This window comes from Amphiura filiformis, chromosome 9 (assembly GCF_039555335.1).
Source record: "Amphiura filiformis chromosome 9, Afil_fr2py, whole genome shotgun sequence".
Lineage (NCBI taxonomy): Eukaryota > Metazoa > Echinodermata > Ophiuroidea > Amphilepidida > Amphiuridae > Amphiura > Amphiura filiformis.
Genome location: NC_092636.1, coordinates 35159576 through 35184063, shown reverse-complemented (window position 1 = coordinate 35184063; position 24488 = coordinate 35159576). Strand labels below are relative to the sequence as shown.

At 35.6% G+C, this 24488-nt stretch overlaps 1 protein-coding gene across 3 annotated transcripts in view; it reads left to right on the top strand.

The window, feature by feature from the left end:
- LOC140160926 (FHF complex subunit HOOK-interacting protein 1B-like) overlaps window positions 1-23917 on the top strand; it is a 33186-nt gene extending 9269 nt beyond the window's left edge. The window contains exons 6-12 of one of the 3 annotated variants that reach the window (XM_072184274.1): window positions 9080-9124; window positions 15440-15610; window positions 16218-16297; window positions 16673-18438; window positions 21368-21546; window positions 22160-22370; window positions 22996-23917. In XM_072184274.1, coding sequence (XP_072040375.1) covers window positions 9080-9124; window positions 15440-15610; window positions 16218-16297; window positions 16673-18438; window positions 21368-21546; window positions 22160-22370; window positions 22996-23249 — 2706 coding nt within the window. In that variant the 3' untranslated portion in view covers window positions 23250-23917. The remainder of the gene's footprint in view (window positions 1-9079; window positions 9125-15439; window positions 15611-16217; window positions 16298-16672; window positions 18439-21367; window positions 21547-22159; window positions 22371-22995) is intronic. The other 2 variants (XM_072184275.1, XM_072184276.1) reach the window with 2 other exon arrangements.
- The last annotated feature ends 571 nt before the right edge of the window (window positions 23918-24488 follow it).

Here is a 24488-nt window from a genome sequence, read left to right as displayed (position 1 = left end):
TTGTGGTTTTCAAATGAACCGGAAAAAGTTTGCAAATCCCAGTGCAAATATAAACTTATCAAAACTTTCCCGCTATATACTAGTAGTAGGCCCTGCAGTACTTTGCATGCTATACAGTCAAGTATAATTTGTCAACGTGGGTTTAGATAGTGTCAATGCAGTTCTGAGAAGTGGAACAATGAATTTGTGCAATTACACAGCATTGAATAGGGATTTAACGAAAGTTTAATAGCTAAAGTTTCAGAAAATTTGAAATTTCTATGTTACAATGTGTGTATCTTTTGAAGGCAATATTTATCTCAAAAGGGGGGTCTGTTTTACATTTTGGGTTCTGTGGGAATAATAGTTAAACTGATGTATAAAGAATGATGAACATTGATACACTTACTACATTAGACTCCTACATGTAGTATCAGGTTAAAAGAGCGTAGTGGTACTTGTAAAATACAATGTGGTTCTAGACTACAATGATGTTAAAGTTGCTCATTGAAATGTGTTTTCATGTTTTTAGAAAGATGTTTAATTTATTTATAATGTTTGAATATAAAATATAATGACCTTAGTTAGGCTTTAGTATCAAATATTGCAATGGTTTTATATATTTTCCATCCTTACCAATGCCCATTTATTGCACCTGGTTACATTAATTCATAATAATTTATTTAGTATGACTTTTTAGCATTTTTATTTATTTATTTTTTATTTATATATTAAATTTACATTATTTTTGCACAATTGTTGTTCCATATAGAACTATCAAGGTGGATTATGAGAGAACTCCACCCCATTGGTGTGCACAAAATAGATGCTATTATTTTATGTCCCTAAATTGTTTTAGGTAGGAAGAGAACATGTAGGCTTTGGTTAAATAAATTCACCTAATAACATACTAGCAAAATATGGTTGTATGATTTTGCCTTCCATTTCCTGTAATTTGTGTCATGCTGCTTGGTGATTCCTGGGAATCTTGTCATGTTTATAGTTTCCAAAGGTAGGCCTGCAGTACATGTACAGCACACTGTCACTTGGTATCACATGTCATCACTCAGTGTGTCGTCCACCCATCCATCCACATCAAATTTCACTCTCCAGACACGCAGACAGACAGGAATCAACCAGCCACACAACTATATTTTTTATTTGTCATTATATTTTATTATAAAATAAAAAATAATTATTTGAAAAAAGTCAGACAATCAGGGCATAATTTAGTGTCAGAATTTTGCAGAAAGTTTTATTTGTTTAGCAATAATTATGTATAGCAATGACATTCATGTACATGTATGTTTGTGTAATTGTATAGCAATTTGGCTAGATTGTGTAGCAGTTTACAATTTTTTTAAACTAATAAATGCATATTGTAGCATTTTTTCCCTCATTGTACTCAAACAGACTCTATGGTTAACCTGCCATTTTAGCCCAAAATTTAATTAGAATTTGTCTTTAAGCTTGAGCTTTACAGTGGATTTTGCACTTAGCAAGCATTTTTTGGCACAGTGTGTGACACACCAAATGCAAACAAACAACATACTTTGGCGGGTAAATAACGCAATTACCAGGAGGTGTACACTATGGCAAATATAGCGGATTCTGTACTCTTTGGTTCTAAGTTTACCTCATTGGCACAGATAGATTATGTGTTTGCTGCCAATTAGTACTTCACTTGGACACAGAGTCACATGAATGCATATCTCTTGTTTGTTGGCACAGCGTTTTGATATGTGGTAATGAATTGTTGTTCTTGTAATTAATATGCACCGACATCTGAAAGTGGCACACCATCTAACCTAGCATTTCTTTTCAAAAGAGTTGGTTATGTCTTTTTATGTAAGCTTGCACTAATTAGTGCAAAAAAAAATAAAGATGCATTTTTCATTTTTTGGTATCTTAAAAAAAAAATATGCTAGAATTTATGGTAAAGCAAGTCTCAAATCCCTGATGGCAAATCAAATTTAAATAATTTTCAAGAATTATTGATGTTTATCTCACTTTTAAACAAAATCCATGAGAAAAGCATTTGGAAATGTTTTCTAAAGGCATTTTGTTTTATGCACTTAAGGGCTGGGGTATGAACGTTTGGACAGTATTTATTTTGGGACATTAGAGCACATCAGACATATCGAATTGCATTCTGAATACGAAGAATGTCCTTCTGATATCAAATAATTTTGATTTTTTGAAATTAGCAATGTAATACACATTTTATGGCAAATCATTAAAAATTGATATATTTGATATTTAACAGTAGGCCTACTTGAAGTAAACTTTATAAATCTGATGATTTATACTTAAAGTGTATGTAGGTGGGATGAAAAGCCGACGATCAATTGAAAATGTTGACCTTTAAGTATTGAAGATATGGCTTTTTTTTTCCAAAACACCCAAAAAAAAAAATAGGTCTTTTTGGGAAAAAAATCCATATCTTCAATATAAAAGGTCAAAATTTTCAATTGATCGTCGGCTTTTCCTCCCAGCTACATACACTTTAAGAATATATCATTAGATTTATAAAATTTATTTCGAGGACTGTTATATATCAAAAATTTGAAAAATATCAAATTTGAAAATTTGAAAAATATCAAATTTTAATAATTTGTCATAAAATTTGTATTATATCATGAATTTCAAAAAATGAAAATTATTTGATATCAAAAGACATGCTTCGTATTCAGAATGCAATTCGATACGTCTGAGGTGCTCTCATGTCCCACAAAAAATACTGTCAAAACGCCATAAACGCTCATTCTAGATCCCTTAAAATGACAAGAAAATGCAATGGTGTGTGTAGTCATAGCAATACATTTTGTGAGTTTGAGCGTTGAATTGTCTTTGTCTGACATGTTTGGACAGCTCAGTGGCTTGCTTTCACGGTGGAGTTCATGAAGCTCATTTGCTTTCAGAAATTATAATGGTTCTAATTGGTTATAATTTTACAATGACTGACCACACTATAAGTGCGGAATACAGTGTTCATGTGTATTCTTTGTTTGTCGTTGTGACGTGTGTTATGATTGATGGAGCAAATTGAGAATTTTTAAAAGGACTCAGAAGGCTAGTACTGTAGTATATACTAACAAATTACATATTATATAACATTTTAATGTTTTAGTTATAAATTGTTCCTTTCCCAGGACGATAAGCCACATTTCTCACAGAGAAAGCAACATTTCCTAAGATAAGCCACATTTCTCACAGAGAAAGCAAAATTTCCAACCATTTCAAAATTTATTTTCAATAATATTTGAAAACATGTCACAAGATAAAGTTATCCTTGGAATTGGTTAGTTTTCTATGGTCATGATGTGTTACAATGATTTTGAAATGGCATGCATGCATTTGGTTTACTCATAATAAGAAGTTAATTTAGCATAATGGTGGACAAATATAGAGATGAACATTGGTACCATTTTCATCTCATCCAGTTCAGTGCCCATGTTTTCCAATTTTTCCAATTGAACAGTTTCATTGCCATAAGGACCAAGGTCAAACAGCGTTGACAATTGTTGTTGCTAACAGAAAGTTTGTATTACACGGTGTTTACAGCATTTATTTTCAATCGAAACAATGCATAAAATAATCAATCAATAGTACTGCCATGCATTCCAGTAGATGAGTATTTTGTCATTATCTGTCATTTTGTGTAGTTAACAAGATTCTCCTTTATAATACCTGTTGTTTGGAACTCAATTGAAGGAGAAAAGAAGCGGGGATGTTTAAATTTTAAAACACTGAACCAGAATCTTATCAATATATAACTACTTGTAGTAGAGGTGTCACAGACAGTAATACATACATGCTCTTTAAATTATTAATGGAAAATGTTATTATCTATTCCAGCCCCAGTAACGCCACATTAATTTTCCTGGACCTTTAATGATGTTTTGTATTTGTAATAATTAGTATGTTTTACTTGAAAAATAACAGAGCTGTAGTGCAAGTTTTCATGCCCCTTCAGGGAACATTGACCTAAGTCACAAAACAATATACATATGGTCATTTTCACGGTAAAGGGTGTAACTTTGGATTTTTAACATTTTAATCCGTAGTGTTCTAATAAAGCCACAGAATTCCATAATTTTTGGCCACATAAGTCATCTAGTTAGCAGCTACCTTGGGTAGCATAATCAGCTTTGGGAGTTACTGCGTTCAGTTTTAGCAGGCTTAAATGTACTTAATATTGCCATTTTGAAAAACTATAAAAAACAGTAACATTTTGTAAAACCCTGTGTTTTCTTCAGTTAGTTCATGGATAATTTTTCTTATCCTGAAAGTACAGTCATATGTTCAGTAAACACTGCCACATTAGATTTAATTGTGAACGGCCCTGTATTTTTGAGAACCGGACTTCCATATTTGTCGTTTCGAGGCTTCATTTTCCGTTAACAATTGTTAACAAACTTTGTGGGTGTAGCTTTGGTTCATAATTCTTGGTTATTTCTTCACTTCTTCTTGATTTATAACAGTTGTTATCTTAACTTGAAATGGGTAACAAAAATTAGCCGATTTGCAAGCTTTTAAAATTTTTATAAAATCTTGACTTCAAATAGCTGTTTTTCCGTTAACTTTTTGAAGCCTCCAAACAAACTGTTCAGCAAGCTTGTGCAAATATAAATAAAAGAGCTCATCCAATCTATTTATCAAAATGTAGCAAAGTAGATCCTCAAGTCACATGTTTTTAAATCGTGGAGATATATATCACCGTTTGAAAATGGGACCCAATACAAACTTTCCGTTAACAATTGAAGCCTCCGAAACAAATGAAGCCTCCGAAACAACAGTAAACTTAATTATCATCTATGCATATCTAAATTGGTGTGTTTCATACTGATATCTGCATTGTAATTATTACTTGATATGTGCAGAATGTCATAAATTAAAAAAAATTGACATTATGGTTAATGTTTGAAAAATATACTGATACCTTAAAAAGCCTGTTTCGGAGGCTTCACATGCAAAAAACACCATACTTAACAAATGGGTGAAAAAATTAATGTGTGATAAATCTACAATATCTGCCGCATAGAATCATTGATTCAATACACACAAGAAAATAACAGCTTAGATGATCCCAACACTGTTGTTTTCAAAAAACTACTTCTGCAATGTTTAACAATTGTTAACATGAAGCCTCCAAACAAAAAAAATGACTTGCTGTGATAATTTAATTTTTGTCACAACTGAAATTCAATACTTAGAAGCAAAGCATGAAAATTAGTAATTGTGATATTTTTACCTATTTTTTATGTCAACTTGTAGTACTTAGCTAAATATTTTACTTTTATGATCACCTGTGTTGTTAACTGAAGCCTCCGAAACACAAATCGCTTGAATTGCCAATTCTAAAAAATAACTCCAATTTCTGTGAAACTTGGATGGGAGGTTCCTTTCATCAAGTAGTATTTGTACATGAAGTTAGACATTCAAATTATTTTAGGAACCCAATTAAAACTTAAAAAATATGTTTAAGGTTTGGAAATTTCCATTGTAAATGACACTTGATGTTAAAAATTTTCAAAACTGCAATTACAAACATAGCAAAACATGGTATAAAATTTAACTTATATCTGTTGACTTACTTTGGAATGGAATTTCACATGTATTCCAGCTTTCATGTCAAAATTTTCTGAGGTTATGTAAAATACATTTTTTCTTAGATTTTAACCAAAATGTTATGCAAATGTCAATTTTTTATTAGAAATCAAAAGGTTTAAGCCTTGAAACATTATTTTACTTGAATTTAAGTTGCTTCTATGCATGATTTCAGTAAACAGAAACATATTTAAGTGGTTTGAAATTTTGACCCTAAAAATCAAAAGTTACACCCTTTACCGTGAAAATGACCATATACATTATGAATGAGGTGTCAATTGTGTTAGAATAGATGATAATAATTTTTAGTATACATTGTAGTATGTATCTATTCTTATGTTTAAAAAATATTAATTTTAATCCAATCTATTGGTTAAAACAATAGCTGGATGTGATTGTGTGTATTATATAGATTTTCTATTTTTCGTTTATATCAGTGTCACTAAAATCAATAAAATATGGGTGTCACAGTACACATATGCAGAGAAGATGAGAATTCTCATCTTCTCTGATGTGTATGGCATTGGATCTATATCAGTGTCATTAAATTCAATAAAATATGGGTGTCACAGTATGGCCGGAAATATTTAATTTTGCACAACAAAATATTACCAATTTCAGGGATATGATATTTCTGAAGCCATTTCAAAATGCAATTTCCTGTGTTTTTGTTTGTGTGGTGAATGGAGCAGTGTGTGTCTTTAAGGGTATACAGGGTATTGTTGGTCGAAGCAGCCAAAAAAAATTGATTTTCATTATCTGAATCAATATATTATTGAAAAATATCACTTGGTGTGTTGCAAAAGTTCATTCTACAAATCATATACTTGAAAACTTGCTTAATTTATTGTTGTTAATGAGTTATGTACGCTTTTACAAAAGTGTTGTTGTTTCAGCCCTCTTTACAACATAACTCAAGAACCACAGGACCTACAAAAGTATATCTGTGATATTTGAATTCTTCTACACGCTTGCTATGAATTGAGCAATGCAATTTTGCTAAAGCTCACTACCATTTGCAAGATGCGGTGAACTACTTTTTTTTCTGCTGCTTCGATCAACAATACATCATATACCCTTAATATGTGTCTATGACAACTGTTTGTGAAGAAGTCAGAGTCACACATGAAAACTCTACTACAACTTGTTTTTAATCTGACGGAGTACCCATTGAAACCTTGCTGCTTGTTACAAATTGCTACAAGTATCTCAACTTCCTAGACATCTTTTTTCTGAAGTTTTAACTGTCTTTAAACAAATTAGTTTGAAGCGGCCTCAAAAAAAGAAGCAGAAGGGGACGAGAAACATGTTTTATTTTTTACTCAGCCTAATATCAATCATGATGAATGACGTGTCTTATGCCTCTGACAATAGACAAACAGTATTGATCTGCGTACTTTGCACTAAATGATTAATATGTGTCACGTACAGGACATTTGATCTGATTTAAATAAATATTGTTTCCCAATTGCATAAATATGATTTTCCCAATCATCATACTGACTACACATTGATAATCAATTTACAATATATATATTCAAAGCTGACTCAAGTGCTAAGTAAATCATGGATGGCAAAACAAAATTCTTATTATATGGTATTCAATTTGCTTTAAAATTGGTATAATATGATCGCTTTTGTTCTCATTTGTCATTCATTCTAATAATTGCACAATATTGACATCCAAGTGTGACATCAAAGGGCATGATCATGCCTGATAGCCCTATCATTCTGATCTACATCAGTTGGAACCGAGGGGCACAACTTGTAACTGTACTGACGGAAATGTTTTTTGGCGACAGAAGTTGATTTGTTGACCCAATTTTTTTTTGCATGGTTTGAAAAAGTGAAGAGAAAAAAAAAAAAAAGGATTATAGGTAGAACCAACATTTTTTATGTAAAATTCAAGTTCATTCACAATTTTTCATCATTTTTTTATAATTCTCCCCTTTTTTTCTGTCACCCTGGGTAAAAAATAGTCTATTGTTAACCCATTTTTTTTTTCACCAACGCCTACCGACCACCTTACACGAACCAACGGCCATGATGAGCGGGAGGGGGAAGCCCCCTGCCCCTCCTCCCCCCACTGATCATAACAAATTTGCATTTTTGCAAATATCTCACCTGGGCATGTAGAGATCAACATGGATGCTCAGATTCATTCCAAACTTGATTTTCTGTCAATATGTGGATAACCATTTGATTTCAGGGATGGGAGGGGTGTTTGTGTAGGCAGGGGTATATAAAATAATCATTGTTTTGCTATTGTGTAATTAATAATATTGTTTGCATGCTTGTCTTTATCTTTTTTGTATCTAACAAAAGAGTATCTTAATTTGGTTCAGATGTTAATTTTAAAATATTTTTTTGTAAATATATATCTGTGCCCTGATGATACTAGTGTATAGTATATCAAGTTTAACCGAGAATACTGCACTCTCTCGACTAGTCTAACACATGAGTCAATTAAATTATATATTATCTAATAACTTTTTTTTAATGAGCTTAAACTTACAAGTTAAGTCATTCTCTCAATCAAGTACATATGAAAGCAACAAGTGTGTCTTACAAGCACTCCACAGGTGTATGACGTTGTAAGTTACATAAGACTTGAAAAAAATAAACAAATTACGCAATGTTGCCTGTTCGCTTAAGCCAAAGCTCAGGTACAAATGACCATATGGATGGGGTATGGGTTGTATTTTTGGCCTTTTGGTATATTAATGATCCCTTTTTGTAAGCTAATGTTTCAATTTGTAGGAAAATAGCCTAATTTGGTCTCACTGTAGCCAAACATTTAAAAAAAAAATAATGTAAAAACTGAGAATTTGTCTTAAATTCATTTGGCCAAACTTTTTTTAAATTTCGGTAAAATTGGTACATGTATTAGTGATGGATCACTTTCTCACAGCACCTCCCTACCCAACTTAACTTGAGTATCCCCAGGTAAAAGTAAATACTTGTATTGCACTCACATTGCAGTCAGTTGTGGAAGTTTTAGAAAAGATAATTTGTAATGTCATGTGACTTTTGTATTTCTAAATTGATTTCAGTGTAAAGTACAGTTCTTTTTTTTTTTTTTTACATGTACCATCATTGCTTCATATTTCACTTTTGTGCAGTCTGGTCACTGCTCACTAGGATCCAAAACATGCTCATCTATCAGGGTACAGTTCTTTAACCCCAATACATTTGTACATTCATTGAATGACCTTTGAATATTTGGTTACAAAACTCATATTCTCCAACTTGAGGTCAAATTTTACACTTATGGTTGTTTAGTTGAGGTTATTGAACTATGCCTTTGGGATGAGGCCATTGTGGTCCTTAGTGTATGTGGTACATGACATTGCTTCCTGTTCATCTCACCATTACATTCAAAAGGAAAATCAGCAGCCACAAATAGGCTGAAAAACATCTGATTTTTGTCGTAAACATTCCAGTCAACAACTTTTGTATTCATGTCATGCTTTCTTCATCCCATTATCAGTTCTCAGTTGCCAGTGGAAATAATGGTGAATCATTGGAGGACGAGGTAGGTTGGTTTGTTCGTGCATGTAGACACTTAACTCTACTAATTATTTAACATGCATGGTGTGGATATTTAGAGGACTTGGCTTTCCAGTGTGGTTTAACACTTCACCTTTACCCCACTATCTGTATAACAATATATGCGGGTGTAGTTTGGTAATCACATCATTTTAGGGTTACACTTTTTCTGAGAATTTTACCTTTAAACCCATTTTTAGGTAACTTCATACTATATTCTGTTTAACTTGATTGCAATATTTCCTAACCTATTGTCATTTATACCTAATAGTTAACCATCTAACTGAGACTGTTAAAAATAATAAAAAGTATTGATATGCACAAGAAAACATGTACACACACCCCTGCACCCCAACACACAGCACACAAGTCAACAGTAGTATAAATCCTTCTTGAAAATAAGGGGAGAGGACATGTGGCCTAAATTGTTTTAAAAAATGGCTGAAAAGAACAAACATTGCAAATTTCCTTTAAAAAAGTTAGTGGCACCTCGCCATGCCCCCCCCCCCCTAAGATTGACACCCATGCAAGCTATATGTACAGACACCCCCACATGCACAGTACACACAAGTGCACCCCTACTCGGTCGTTGCATATGGGGCAAAGCGAGGATATAAAAGACACATGCATAGAGACCCGAGGTTTTTGTATTCTCACATTTAGAAGTGAGAGGTATGCCTAATGCCTATATACCCCCATGCACCTCCTTGCTACATCAGAAGCATCAGAATTGTTTTGTGTTTTGTCAGCCTTGCTCTGTACCTTTGTTTGTCAAAACTCCTCGGTTTGATGGTGTTTTGCTAAACACACTTCCTCGCTATTATAGCAATCCCGACTCACCCCCACATACATACACACCCATAAACACACCCCTGCCATAGTGCAATATACCTTGTGTTTCTAAAAAAATACCTCTTAATATATGCCTTGCATCTTCCTAAAGTAGGACCTGTATTCCTGTCTGAGGCTGTCTATGGTTTTTAACACTTATGCATGCATCTGGATTATGATCAAAAGATATAGAGCACAAGATACATTTAATATTTGCACACCGGCATACTATGCAGGCAATATATTTAATTTATTGAATATGCCATATTTTCAGCATATTAGCTACATTTAAAGTATTTAATGTTTGGTTAGGGCTATAATATTTTCAGGAAAATAATATTGCATTGAATTTTTGCATGCACTTGTTTTCATTAGAAAAATGCAGCATGTTCTCAACTCCCAGTAACTTGTGATTCATTTAAAGTAGCTTCTATACCAGATACAGATTGTTGATGTGTCAACAGTTTGGTGTTGATATGATTTGCATGGGATACAATGTATGGTTCTGTGTTTTACCTAACCTTTCACCTGATACCACTGTCCATCATCACCCATCACCTGGATAAACACCTGTATAGGATGTTGATGTGTAATTTTACATTGCGAAGAGGAAGTGTGAGGAAATTAAGAAAATGTGTACATCCATATCAAAACGATGCACTTGTCGGCTGCTACATGTGCCTCATTTCACATAATAGCTAGGAATAAATACCAGACTCATCTCAAGTGGAGGTCACATCAAATTAACCCTAAGTGACATGGTTATGTTAAAGAATGTTCTCTGTATTAATAATAAGCCATGTGACTTGGGGATGATATAAAGTGACCCCCACTTGAAATGAGTCTGGTATTTATTCCCAGTTATTTTGTGAAATGATATGCATGTAGTAGCTGACAAGTGCATCCTTTTGATATGGATGTACACAAATGTACATGAAACACCAAATTTAACATTTGATTTGTAATTTTACACTGCTGATATAAGAGAAAGTGTGAGGAAAATAAAAAATAGATGAAAAACAATAAAGCATATTCCAATTTCATCATATTTTAGCTTTTACAGTTTCTAGTTTCTCAAAATTTGTGTTTACAACATGTTTGACCCAAGATAGTGGTCTTGGAATAATGGAATAAAAAACCCCCCACTAAAACATGCAAACAAAAATAAAAAACAAACCAACAGCAGCAGAATTTAGATCCATGTGAAATAAGAGGATGATGTGATGTAGAAAATGTCTAAAGATGTGCATATTTTACTGCTGCCTTATACTCAAAATGTGTGTGGGTGTTTTGACTTGCAAGTAAGAATTCTGATTCAACTTGCTTGTTTGAATTGATCTAGTTGAGTTACCTGCGGGCATGAGAGTCTCCTTGACAAGACTTTCCCCTGATCTCCCCTTTTCCAGTTCAAAGTCTGTGTTGGTATTATTCTTAAGTCGATCCATGGAACCCATGGGAACCCCCACACTTGTAGTGCAATGTTTGTGTGAAGTAACCTGACTGCCTTTCCTGGGCCTTGTGCATTTCATACTAACAGTATTATTTTACACATTTCGTATTGTTTAACAGACTTGCAGTGCTAATATATATTTATAAGCTTTACAGTTCACTATATCAGATACTATTTGATTTCTTTTGATGTGTGGAGGGGAGTGTGTGTGTGTATAAAGGCAAGTGATTGGAGGATATTTCCCCGGATATTTCCATTTCAGGAGACTATCCCGGATTTTTCGCAATCCTGGTCTAAGAATTAGTGAAACTTAGATTTTTGTCCCCATAACAATGTGTTGAGCAGGGCTTATGTTATGATGCAGGTGGGCTGTCAGCTGTGTGTCTGTCTGGCTTGGTGGGGTGAAAGCAAAATCATTTACACATTTCTGGAGCCTACACATGATAACTGATTCTAATTTGGTACGATGATATATGGTGCCCTCGTGTACTCAGTGCTATCGGCTCATATCCCTGGTGCTATATAGTTTTGTGTCAAGTTATTGCATATTTTGCATGGTGGCATATTATGGAAGATGGTTTATAGGGAGGTGAGGAGAGCACATTCATTTAAACACATACCAGTATACCACCCACTTGCATCCCTACGGTGTACTGGCAGTTTATACATACATGTGTGTTCGGAAAAATCTATATTTTGTTCCCTCATATGCTGCATTTGCACCCACTGTCTCGCCATAAGCCTGGTTTGAGCTACTAGTAACATCATATTTACCTGCATAGTAATTTGTTTATAAAGTAACCCCATAGCATTCCCCAGGTCTCACATATTGCATTGTAATATTTGGGTGGCCTGACCATCTGTATATTGTTTATGGTATAGATGAGGTGACCTATGATGTCACATGTTTACATTCAGACCGCCCTCTGTTGTTTCAAGTCAGACAAAATAACACAGGAGTGTCTATGACAGACCACATAAATCTCTTCAAAACTCGACTTTTAAAAACCTTTGAAATTTTGTGTGATATTATGTGTATAGCTTGATGCATTTGTAAACAAGTTTGATAACATTTTTAGTATTATTTGCTTTGAAATCAAACTTAATGAATAAAAATCAACTTCTTCCATGTAAACCATAGTGTTTTTTGCCTGTCAGTGTTCATCTCAGACCAACAGAGGGCGTATCAAATGTAAACACATGTCACCTCATCTATACCTTCATGAAAATAAGAAGTTGGGGTAGATTTGTACATGGTTTATGTAAAAGTGTGTGAAAATAAGTGGTTGCGGTAGATTTCCTGCTTTTAGGCTTCCCTGGATCCTTGATATCCCTTGCATTCCAAATCAAAGAACACTGTTGAGGGTTGAGCGTTTTCGGAGTGAGCCACCAAAGTTTGAGATTTATAGCTGTTGGGTCAGAGCAGGATAGGTGGCGCTTTCGTTATCAGAGGGGGAAGACCAGATTGCAGGGATGATAAATTACAAGGGGCTACAAAGTAAAATACCGCAGTAGTGTTTCAGCCAGTCATTCATCATTCGGACAGGAAGTCCTAGGACAGTCAATAGTAATGCCTTGCTTTTACACTTTGAATTTAGCAGTTGTTTTATTTTGCTCAGAAGTAGATCAAATTCCTAAGTTAAGGTCATAGCAACATATTCCAACTCACCGAAGCATGGGTAATTATGTATGGCTAAATATAGGGCAGGTAGCTTTATTCAAAAGATGGAGAAACCTTAAGATCCTGTGTGCATTTGGAATCCTTTCACAGTTGCCTCTTCGTTATTGAGAAGAGTTGAATTTGTGAACATATACATTATTATAGGACTAACACCCTATTTATCTTTACTTTGATGTATTATAATAAACACAAATTATGTATTCTACTAATAATAACACAGTAACAGTCCTTTGTGTAGTACTTGGATGATGCCTCTGTTTTTGCCTTCCAGTATGTAATCGCCGTAGAAGTGATGATGTAACAGGATGATCTACCATAGGAATAGGTTAAAACAATTTATATTGCACTGCACTAGTACATTCACACAGTACTGCATTGAGCCATAGATGTCAAAGAACAGGGATAAAGACCTGGATCGTAATTCTATAGAATAATCATATCATGCTGATCACTCACACTGGTAAGATTAGTATGTTTGAAAAGAGTGGTATTGTATTCAATCTATGATTGCAGGCGGACACAGGTGATGAGTGCAACCTGCTTGTAGTGCAGGGCAATATTTTCAAAATGGTTTTAACCTATTGCTGTGGTAGTGAATCTGGTTGCATCATCACTTCTATGGCAAATATATAGTAAAGGAGTTGAATCTTGGGACTTATGGGATCTTGTAATGTACAATTGTACATGTATGAGTAACCCCATGGCCTTTATTCTATTTTACTAACAGCATAATTATATTGTATTATTTTGCACACTTGCAACCTTAATATTTATGAGCTTTATATAAATTTACCATCATGTGCAATTTGTCTAGTGTAAATGCAAACACTAGCAGCAAATTTGATCTTCATTTCCATGGTGTTTTAAGTGGCATAGCTAGGTGCAGGGACTTGAGAGCCCATTTGAACCCTAGCTCCTTTGCTACATACCTGTTGAGAACTACCTGCCGATTGACCAAAAAGAAGTTTTGATTATCAATTGGCCCAATCAGCAACATTGTTAGAATAATTTTGCCATGCCAAAAAAGTTGGGGTGAATTATTTGCAAAGCTCCATTCTGATTGGTGAAGATATCATGTAATTGACCAATCAGAGGCAATGTTCAGTGGGGGCGCCATGGGGGGGGGGGCGGGGGAAATGCCCCCCCCAGTCAAAACTCTTGGCCCCCCTGTTGCCCCCACAGTAAAAACTCAAAATGACGAAAATTTCCACTTTTTACGGTGAAATTCACTTTGCCCCCCTAATGCCCCCCGAAAATGTTAGATTGGCAGGTAGTACTCAGGGGGTCAAAACATAAAGCAGCCATTTTAGCTAGGCAGGGCTTCCCAAAATTTCTCTAGCTGTGACCCATATTTCATGAGAAAAATTGTTACTTCAAACATTGTTTCCTACCGAAAATGTGCATGCTTATTTGTGTAGAGTCTATCAATGTTCAGGAGTGTTGTGAAAACCATGCAACCAAGGTCTGAGCTGACTTACAATGTTTGTACCCTCACTTTGATGCATGCGCTAGAATCCACAACATGCTCATCTATCAGGGGCGCAGTTCTTTAACCCTAATACATTTGTACATTTGTTGAATGACCTTTGAAAATGTGGGTACAAAAACTCATACTCTGCAACTTGAGGTCAAATTTTGCACTATGATTGTTTAATTGGGGTTATTGAACTATGCCATTGGGTGAGGCCATTGTAGTCCACACTGATGGTGATGAGAGACCAAAGCTACAGGGAACTTACAGAATTGAAACACTTCTTTTTTTACTTTACAGTCAAGGTGTGCAACCCCCATGAAGAAGTACTTGTGACACACATTTTGATTGTGACCCACAGGTTGGGAAACCCTGCTATATGGAGAATGTCTAGACTTTCCCTACCAATCTACCCTACTTTCCCTCTGTGGAAACTGTGTTAGCACTTGCCCTCTGCTTTGTTGCTTTGAATACCACAACATTCCAAAACAAAAGTGTGCAACTGGTATGGCACAACAGAGAAGGATGATACTGCAAAACTGCAGTCTGCTGTCGCTATGCCTGTGATCTGTCTCTAACCAATATTTTTGTTCATTTCCTCAAAAAAGAGCATGTTTGCATTGCTTAATATTATGTGAAGTGACTTGCAACAATCCTGACTCGCCAGCACACTCAAATCAATGGCAGTTTCAAACACTAGCCTGGATATTTTTTCCATATGCAGTGATACATAAAAATGCAGTATGCAGAAAAAATACACAGCCAGATGGAATGAAAAGTCCCCATTGGAATATAGAGGAATGACTGGATTCAAGTACAGAACAATACAAGATAAAATAATCTCCATGTATTTTGTTTGTCTATACAGGGTCCCCAAGATGAGATAATAGCAGCCACTGCATATGTGGATCTATTCTTACGTAGCATTACAGAGCCAAAGTTGATGATGGTCTTCCTCAGATATTTATGTACAGGATGGCATGAAGGACAACCACTATTGGACTCACTCATTAGAAGAATTAACTCAAAATCAGGAGCAGTAAGTACACATATTCCAAAACTGTGTTTAAAAGAAGGATCTGTGTACTTAACTAGACAAGATAAATTTTAATAAAATTCTAGGTGATGAAACTGTTCTTTCATTTGGCATTGCAGTGCAGTTCATTTCTTGATTGCACTATAAATTGGTTGAACTCAAGTTCAGTAGTGACATAGATGTGGTTGAAGTATCAAATTGTGCATGTAAAGTAAATCGCACAGAGTATACACGCACGCATACAAAAGCAGTTTGTCAGCATGCTTGCAGTGTGACCATGAAATAACATTGAAGCTACTACTGAAATTGAGGTGAACTAAAGAGAACAATGTCAGTTTGTAAGTTAGTGCTTTCATGGTCTAGTGTGTTGTCGTGTGTAAAGGGGATACCTTGTCTTTTGTGGCACTAGCCAGTCAGACAGGTAACCAAGAATCTTAAATGTAAGACAGAAAAGATACAAGCCACCACCTTCATCACATCTTCGCTGAAATCTTAGCTTAGCTTGAAATATCGACATGGCAAGTTTTTGGTCAACATGTAAACAAGCATTCTATGCAGATGATTATGTGAATTGCACAGCTAACTGTTGATATTTTTTATTGTTTAACAGCTATGCAGAGTGACATTGTCACTTTTTCATACCTTCATTAACCTCAACTGTGAAGATGTTATGGTTGAATTAGTTCTCAAGTAAGTACACTTGTTTGTATTCTGAGTAGAGCAGAATTGCATCAAGTATCAGATATAGCCAGTTAAAATAAAGTTCACAAATTTAGCAGATTATAATTGCAATTCTATCAGATTACTAGTATTTATCAAAGTATTTTGATTACAATAATGGGTTTCTTAGTGTAAGTTTCAAAAGAAAAACACAGGTATACAAATTTTGCTTTCTAGGCTCTTCCTAGAAATAGGAAATTTAATACCTCAGTTCACCAGAAATTAGTTTGTTTTCATTCCAAAAGTTTATCAGGTTCTGTTTCTAATTGAATGAATTAAAATTTTGTGACAGAAAAACAAACAAAAACTGATATGATATTTCATTTATTTATCATTTATTTCCAGGTATCTAGTACCATGTAACCACATCATGGTTAGCCAAAGAAAAGCCATCAAGGATCTTGATATCTCAGGCAAATGGGCGGAGAAATTTCTTACACTAACCCCGGTATGCTGTATGAATTATCCACCCCCTCCAGCAGTGGTGGATGTGGATAAGGAGAATAATAGAACTAAAACTAAAACATCAGGTGAAGCTGATGTCCTTGCAAATGGTGTATTGAGCTCGGTCAAATTGACACGAGAAAATAGGGTGGTGTTGAGCAGTGCTGACATCTCACCAAGGCGAAATGGAGTGAAAGGCAGCCCCACTCATGGCAAGGTTGTTTCTAATGGACCTGTTCAGAATGGTGCAGGTGATGTGATGAACGGTAATATTGGGACTTCATCAGTAACATCAGATCAGCATGACATTAAAGACTTGAAATCGAGTCAAGTGGAATACCTCATTGATGCTCAGATAGGAATCCGTGCCTGCTCAATCGCATGTCGTAATTGGTCATTGCCATACGATGGCGATTCACCTCCTCCAGTGTGCCTTAGTCCTAGTCCAGACTCTGATGATTCCATGCGTGTTACATCTCAGCTGGACACGACATCAGGACAGGTGACAAGCTCAGACTCAATGACAGGAATGAGCTCTGTCTTAAGTGAAGAATTTGCAACAGAAAATTCTGACAATTTGAAAGGAAATGAATCTTCCAAAAGAAGTCCTGAAGGAAATAAATCAAGCGCTGAAATTTCTACCCCAAGGACCCGATCTAGAACTTTTGATTCATCCTTGTCGGCAACCATACAAGAAGTTCTTGACTTCCAAATTGGCAGCACGTCTGATTCAGTAGATACATCCGACATTGATATATTGGAGTTGTTTAAAGATGACAAAGCTTTCTTAGACAGAAGACAACTTCAAAAACAAGCCTTATCAGCAAGCAAAAGTAACACTAATCAAAATACCAAAGATTTAACAAGTTCAGTTCAACAAGGCGCCAGACCCAAGGAACTAAAACTGACACCTTCACAACATGGAACTGGTAAGATGTCCATCAGTTCCGATAGTGCCTTTTCCAGTGGGAACTCTCCTTTATTTGAAGGCTTTGGTTCAGTGAGTGAAACCACGCAAGGAGATGGTGATGGATCGCCAGTAGCCCAGTGGTTGAGAGCACTAGGTGAGGATTCAGGTGGTGCAAATTTTATTGATTGTTTATCAAATGAGATGGAAAAGGACAGGAGATTGAGTAGACCGGAGTCTGTGAGAGACAGAGATGAGCCGTGTGTCTTCTGGGAATTTGATTCCGATCTGGAGACCACACCCAGGCTAGCAGGTGGTACTCATAGAAGGATATCAAGTGAACAGACTAGCGAAGCAGATAGAATACTCCAAGCACTTGGCTATGCAGAGAAAGCAAGCTTACAACAAGAGGCCAATGCCAAACAGATGCGATTTAGCTTTGATGTGAACAGTGCAACTTCCACACCAAGACGTATACCGGTGACACCGCAACCTCATGGGTTGAGTGAATCACCGGTAACGGGAGGTATCGTAGACAATGATCACTTCTCGGATGAAGTGGAGACGAGGAGGCGGCATATTAGTTTGAGTTCTTCCTTAGATTTGTCTGGCTTCTCGGAGTTGAATGGAACAGGATCTAGTGGAATGGCATCACCATCTGCAGCAATGAGTGGACCATCTTCTCCTGCAATGAGTACATCATTGTCTCCATCAAAGCCTATTAGTCCAATAGGAAAGACAAGTGGAAATCCATCAGTGGGTAAGTAATAGGGTAGCCTACTCTAAGTTTTTTACAACTTGACTGTAATATATGCAGAATATAATATTGTTTTTCGTCTAGGTTATGCACCCATTATCTCCTACAACATGGCCAATAACCATATTATAAGTAGAACAATGAGGGTAAAGGCGGAGATGCCAAATGGGCTATTCCAGTTGAAATCCATGTACCCCCTTTGAAATATGTGATATGGATTTCACATGGTGTGGCCTATTTTAATGTATTGCTCATGATATACAAATGAAATGATACAGGGTGGGGGGGGGGCTAGAAATAGTTTTTATTCCCATTTTATAACAAAATCCATGCAGCTTGTAATGCCATGTCCATAGTAGCAACAGCATATGTGTCGTATGAGAACACCTGTAGTGGGCAAATACATGTTAGGCATCCATGTCTAATTTGGTCATATAGCACTATCGGTGCTCATTTAGGTACCAATGACCCTTTCTATCTTAACCTTGTTGTAATAAATTGTATCAAGCATAATAATTATGGTATTGATTGATTGATTGATTTTATTTGGTACTATAAGAATAACATACAAATTACACTACATATACAGTATTATTATAACAAAATAAAATATATTGCACATCAAAATTGTATAACGAAATTACAAATCAACACAAGTACCAAGGATAGCCCAAAAAGCCTTGGGAAAAGCTTATTTCCATTGGGGTCCTTTACAAGCAAGAGAAATATAGGAACAAACTGCCATACAAAAACAAGAACAGAGACAACGTGCACAAAGGACGCAAAAAACAGAAATGTGAGACCAGCTCAAACTCAAAAAATCAAATGGACCCTTGATCAGCTAAAAACTGTTTGACAGATTGTTTGTACAATTTAAAATCATTGATGTTCTTGATTTCATTTGGCAGTGAGTTCCAATGATGAATTGCACTATTAAAGAAAGTGAGGCTATTTTGGCCCTTGGAGTGAGGAACCTTAAAGTTGAATGGACTACCCCTGGTACTGTAATTATGAAGAGATGATACTCTAGTAAAATGCATTTTCATATATTCAGGACAACAGTTATGGAAAATTTTAAAAACATGACTAAGTTTTAATTGAACTACTCTGTCTTGACTTGAAAGCATACCCACCAAATCCAATTCTTTCTGCCCAATATGAGTACGTGGCCCCACATCCAAAATAAAACGAACGATCTTGTTTTGCATAATTTGTAATTTGTTTTTGTAGTTTTTAGATAACCCTGTATACCATGAAGAACATGCATAATCGAAATGACAAAGAATTAAAGCTGAACACAGTGTCTTGCGTGTTTTCATACATAAAAAGTCTGCATGTCTGTACAAGAATTTGAGTCTCCCGTTTGCTTTTTTGATAATATTAGAAGCAATTGATTCACCAGAAAGAGTGTTATCGAGGGTGACCCCTAAATATTTCACAGACAGAGAGGTATTAATTAGCTCTCCATTGCAAGCAACAGTAAAACTATCAACAGAATTTAGCTTCCTTTTGGTACCAAATAAGATGGCCTCAGTTTTACCAAGATGAAGGGAGAGCTTATTATCTATCATCCATTGCCTGCAGAGTCTAATTCGAGACTCAGTTTATCAGCGATCTTTTTGGGATCTTTATCAGAAACAAGCAAGACACTGTCATCAGCGTATAAAAGTGATTTGCAGTCGACACTGGTGGGCATGTCATTCACATAGCAGAGAAAGAGGAGTGGACCAAGGATACTGCCTTGCGGAACTCCACAGGAAATATCAAGTGGGGCAGAATCAACCTGGTTGACATTGACGATTTGCCTCCTACCAGTTAAATAAGATTTAAACCACTCAACCGAGGACACTCCCAAGGCCTCTAATTTTTTCAAAAGAATGACATGGTCAACAGTGTCGAAAGCCTTTTGCAGATCAATCAAAACCATACCAGTAAAATTGCCAGAAGCGGTCTGACTATGAATATAGTCAGTAAGGTGAGTCAAACATGTGTCCGTTGAGAAAAGCCCCCTAAATCCAGACTGGAAGCTGTAAAGGATGTTATTCTTTGTTAAGTAGTTCTCAAGCTGGACATAGACGGCCCTCTCAAGGATCTTGGAAGTGACACTAAGAATGCTCACAGGACGATAGTTACCAACTTCTGTTCTTACATTTTTCTTAAAAAGTGGTTTAACACGAGCCATTTTAAATTCGGTTGGAACTGAACTTGAACTGATAGATAAATTGATAATGTGCGTTAAATGATCTTTGATGACCAAGGCTCCATCCCTAAGAAATCTTGCTGGGATACCATCGAGCCCAGTACTTTTAGATGTGTTTAATGAACAGAGTTCTTTTAAAACAAAATCAGAAGTGATGGATGAGAGTCTAAAACTGTTTGGTTTCACATCCTTTTCTTTATAAAATTTTTAAAAACTTCAGACTCAGTCGAAAAAAGACCTTTCGATGGTGGGAGATCTTTCACTAGGTTGCCAGCAACAGTAGTGTAAAAATCATTAAAACAATTGGCGACTTTTTTAGAATTAAAACACTTCTCACCATTCACAGTTAAAACAATTTGAGAATGATCTTTACCTTTGGAGCTGTAGCCAAGAGATTTAAATTGTTTCCAAAGACCTTTAGGATTGTTTTTGTTTTCTTCAATTTTGTTAGACAACATTTGCATAGTCTTATCATTTACCAAAGCACTATGTAAATCATTAGGGTATGATAGAAAAATCAACCGGTACCTACCAGTGCACCGATAGTGCTGCAGACATTGTGCCTTATGTAACACGTAATGGAAGTGTGCATCGTGCCTTGCATTACAATAATGTAAGTCACCTGTTTAGATGCAATATTAATGCAGACCAAGGAAGTCATTGATGCACATGACCTCTGTCGTGTAGACTGCCCCATTGTCAACCAACAGCAAATTGTTTCTTTCTTGGCAGGTCCTTTTATAGATGCACTGTTTAAGAAAGTAGAGAATATGATGCAAAATAACCTGTACATCAATCTACTAGTAACAGGACTTGTGACAAGACTAGCTTACTATCCACAACCTCTGCTACGATCCTTTCTACTCAACACTAGCATGGTGTTCCAACCAAGTGTGAGATCACTTGTACAGGTAAGAGACTACTGTAATACCCCAATATAATGCTGCCGGGTTGACATTAAAGATATATTTGTTTATTTGTTCTGTGGTATTTTGAGAATTAGCTTTGTGTGTTAGATAGACATGGTAAATTGAATTTCTTCCACAAAAAGTGGGACAGAAGCAATTCACACTAGCAAAAATTATTATTTCAAATAAAGAAAGATGTATCAATTGGCGAATGATTTGTTTGTATACCCTAACATAGGAGCAGAAACAAAAGTATTTGAAATTCACCAGCCTATAAAAGGTCATAGATTCAGGTCCTGGATTCAACTCATGAGCGCAAGATAGGAGGTTCAAGCCCTGTTAGTTCCATCGTGGTGTGTACCTAGACAAGGCCTTTAAACTCTATTGTCTTGTTGATTGTCTTTCTCCAACCATATATGTATTAATCGGCACCAGCATTTGGTGCTGGGAAGCTAATATATTGTGGTGTAGAATTGCTACAGCATGTTATACAAAAGTCTGGCCCATATACCATTTTGAAGGAAAAGGTGATTTTGCTCACAGCTCTTTGCTCACAGCATTGCTCTGGCATTACCCTTTACTTATACTTGTACTGTCTTCAAATATTCTTTGACAGGTTCTGACCATTACCAGAAACAGCCTAGACATGCATGCTCTATCTGTACCAGATTTCCCTACCAACTTGTACAAGGCCAGGCAGTATCTATGCACCAGAGAAGATGAGGAGGATCCAGCAAGATCTCGCTCAGCGACATCAGTGTTGGACAAAGAACAGGACAAGGAGGATGTCAGACAGCGTTCTTCCAGCTCAGCATCCACAAAATCAAGTAAGGGAGTACTTGTTGATTATATACTACTACATCAGCTCATAATAGACAAAACCCATTATATTGTGGATTGATATAGAATGGCATACACACAGGTCACAGCACGGATGCAAAGTGCACTTCACTTATTTTGTGACTGATGAATGTTTTTTTATGAATTATGTAAGCCTATGTATGAATTTATTGATGCGTACAGTAAAGAAAATCAAATTACATATACGAAGTCTACTTTTTAGGTATTAATTTTGGATCAGTGTAACTAATGCAAATGCCATTTTTGTAGTCAGGCCACTAAGTAACTTTTTTTGAAATTATTGGTAGCATTGTTAATATCATTTTACACCTTGGTGAGGCAGTGCATATATCATTTGGGAGCAGCTTCAAATTGTGAACGTTTGCTCAATGCGCTTGCATGCACATGCACGCAGCATTGGTGTCCGTGCGAAACTGATGCCTCCTCACGTTTACATTACTGCCTTTCCTTTACAACATTTTAACAGTTAAGATAATGCTATGCCTCTATTTGTGTTGATTTTGACTAACTGTATCTGTTCAGGTTGGGAAGTAAATGAATCTTGAATGCAAAAAGAGGATTTATTAACCATAATTCCATCTCATTTTACAGCTTCCAAGAGGACAATTCTAGGAGACCTACTTCGTCGCGGCAACCGTCGTAAGGCTGTAACAGCTGCAGAGAAACAGAAACTGAACACAATCCGCGAGTCCGGTATGATTGGCACAGGATCAACTAGTGCTCAGTATGAATTCCTACGTAACAACAAGAATGCTGTGTATTGCGCTGTTGTCTTTGAAGAATTCTTGAAGGAGTTGGCTGCATTGGCACAGGAGCATGCTGTGGCGTATGTAGAGGATTCGTAGCGGTTTTGTTAAGTTTTAGTTTGAATCATGTTTGAAATCGGATAAATTTCAGTAAAAGTGGTATTTTTTGTGCAATTTTTTCAACAATTTTAAAATTTCTTGTTCAAATATCAAGGTTTTTCATAGATTTTCATTCTAAATAAACAGTATTGCAAATTTTTAATTTCGTACAAGCTGAGAAGAGCACCAAAAGTGTAAACAATAAAGTTAAACAAAATATTTCCACTTTCACAGTACTGTAAAAGTAGAAATTTTTGCGAGGTTTTTATTTTCGCGAATTTCGCGAGTGGACATAAAATCGCAAAAATAAAAATTCACGAAAATAACCTTTTGCATTAGGTTTCTATTGTATCAATATCAAAACCGCGAAATTTAATTCTCGCACAATTGACAAAATCTTCAAAATCGCGAAAATATCTTCTCGTGGAAATATTGACTTTTACAGTATACCATTGTGATTTATACCAACAAGCAAAATTATCATATAGTGTGTGTCAGGGAAAATAATGATCCTATTGGTAACTTGATATGATTCATAAATTAAATTTACTGAACTAATGTTATTCTATGTCTTTATTACTTTTAAACATGAGCTTTGAATACCAACACCCAAGATATAGCTATGCGTGTAATGGCCTATTGCAGTTGAAATTCATAAACCCCCTATGGAAGATATGTTCTTAATCTCCCAAACAGTGGGTGTGTATTTAAAATGGAACCACCCAGTAACCCTATTTGAAATCTACACTCCCTGTGTGGAATATTAAGATCATGTCTTCCAATGGGATGTATGGATTTCAACTTGAATAATCCAATATTTGTATCTACCATACACTGTTTGATAACTTGTGGTATGCATCAAAAATGCAAGCTTTTATTCTAGGCTCTAAAAACTGTGTATTACAATGAAAAAATGATGCACATGCTCCGAATTGTTGATGTGCATTGGACAAGCAAAAACATTCAGGGCAAATGCAACAAGGTGTATATTGTCTCAATAAGTAATGTGCAGTTTTGGACCTAATAAATATGTGGCAAACAAAGAATCACAATGTGTATTGCTAAGGCCAGCAAAAAAGATTTGTCTCACTAACAATTGGCAAAAAGCTATGTGGTATGCTCTTTGCTAAAAATGACCCAAAATTGGCTGATCTATATGGCAAAACCGATTTCACATAGCAGATTGCACAATTTTGAGAGGCAAACCTTTTTTGCGTAACAATATTGTCACCAAAAAAT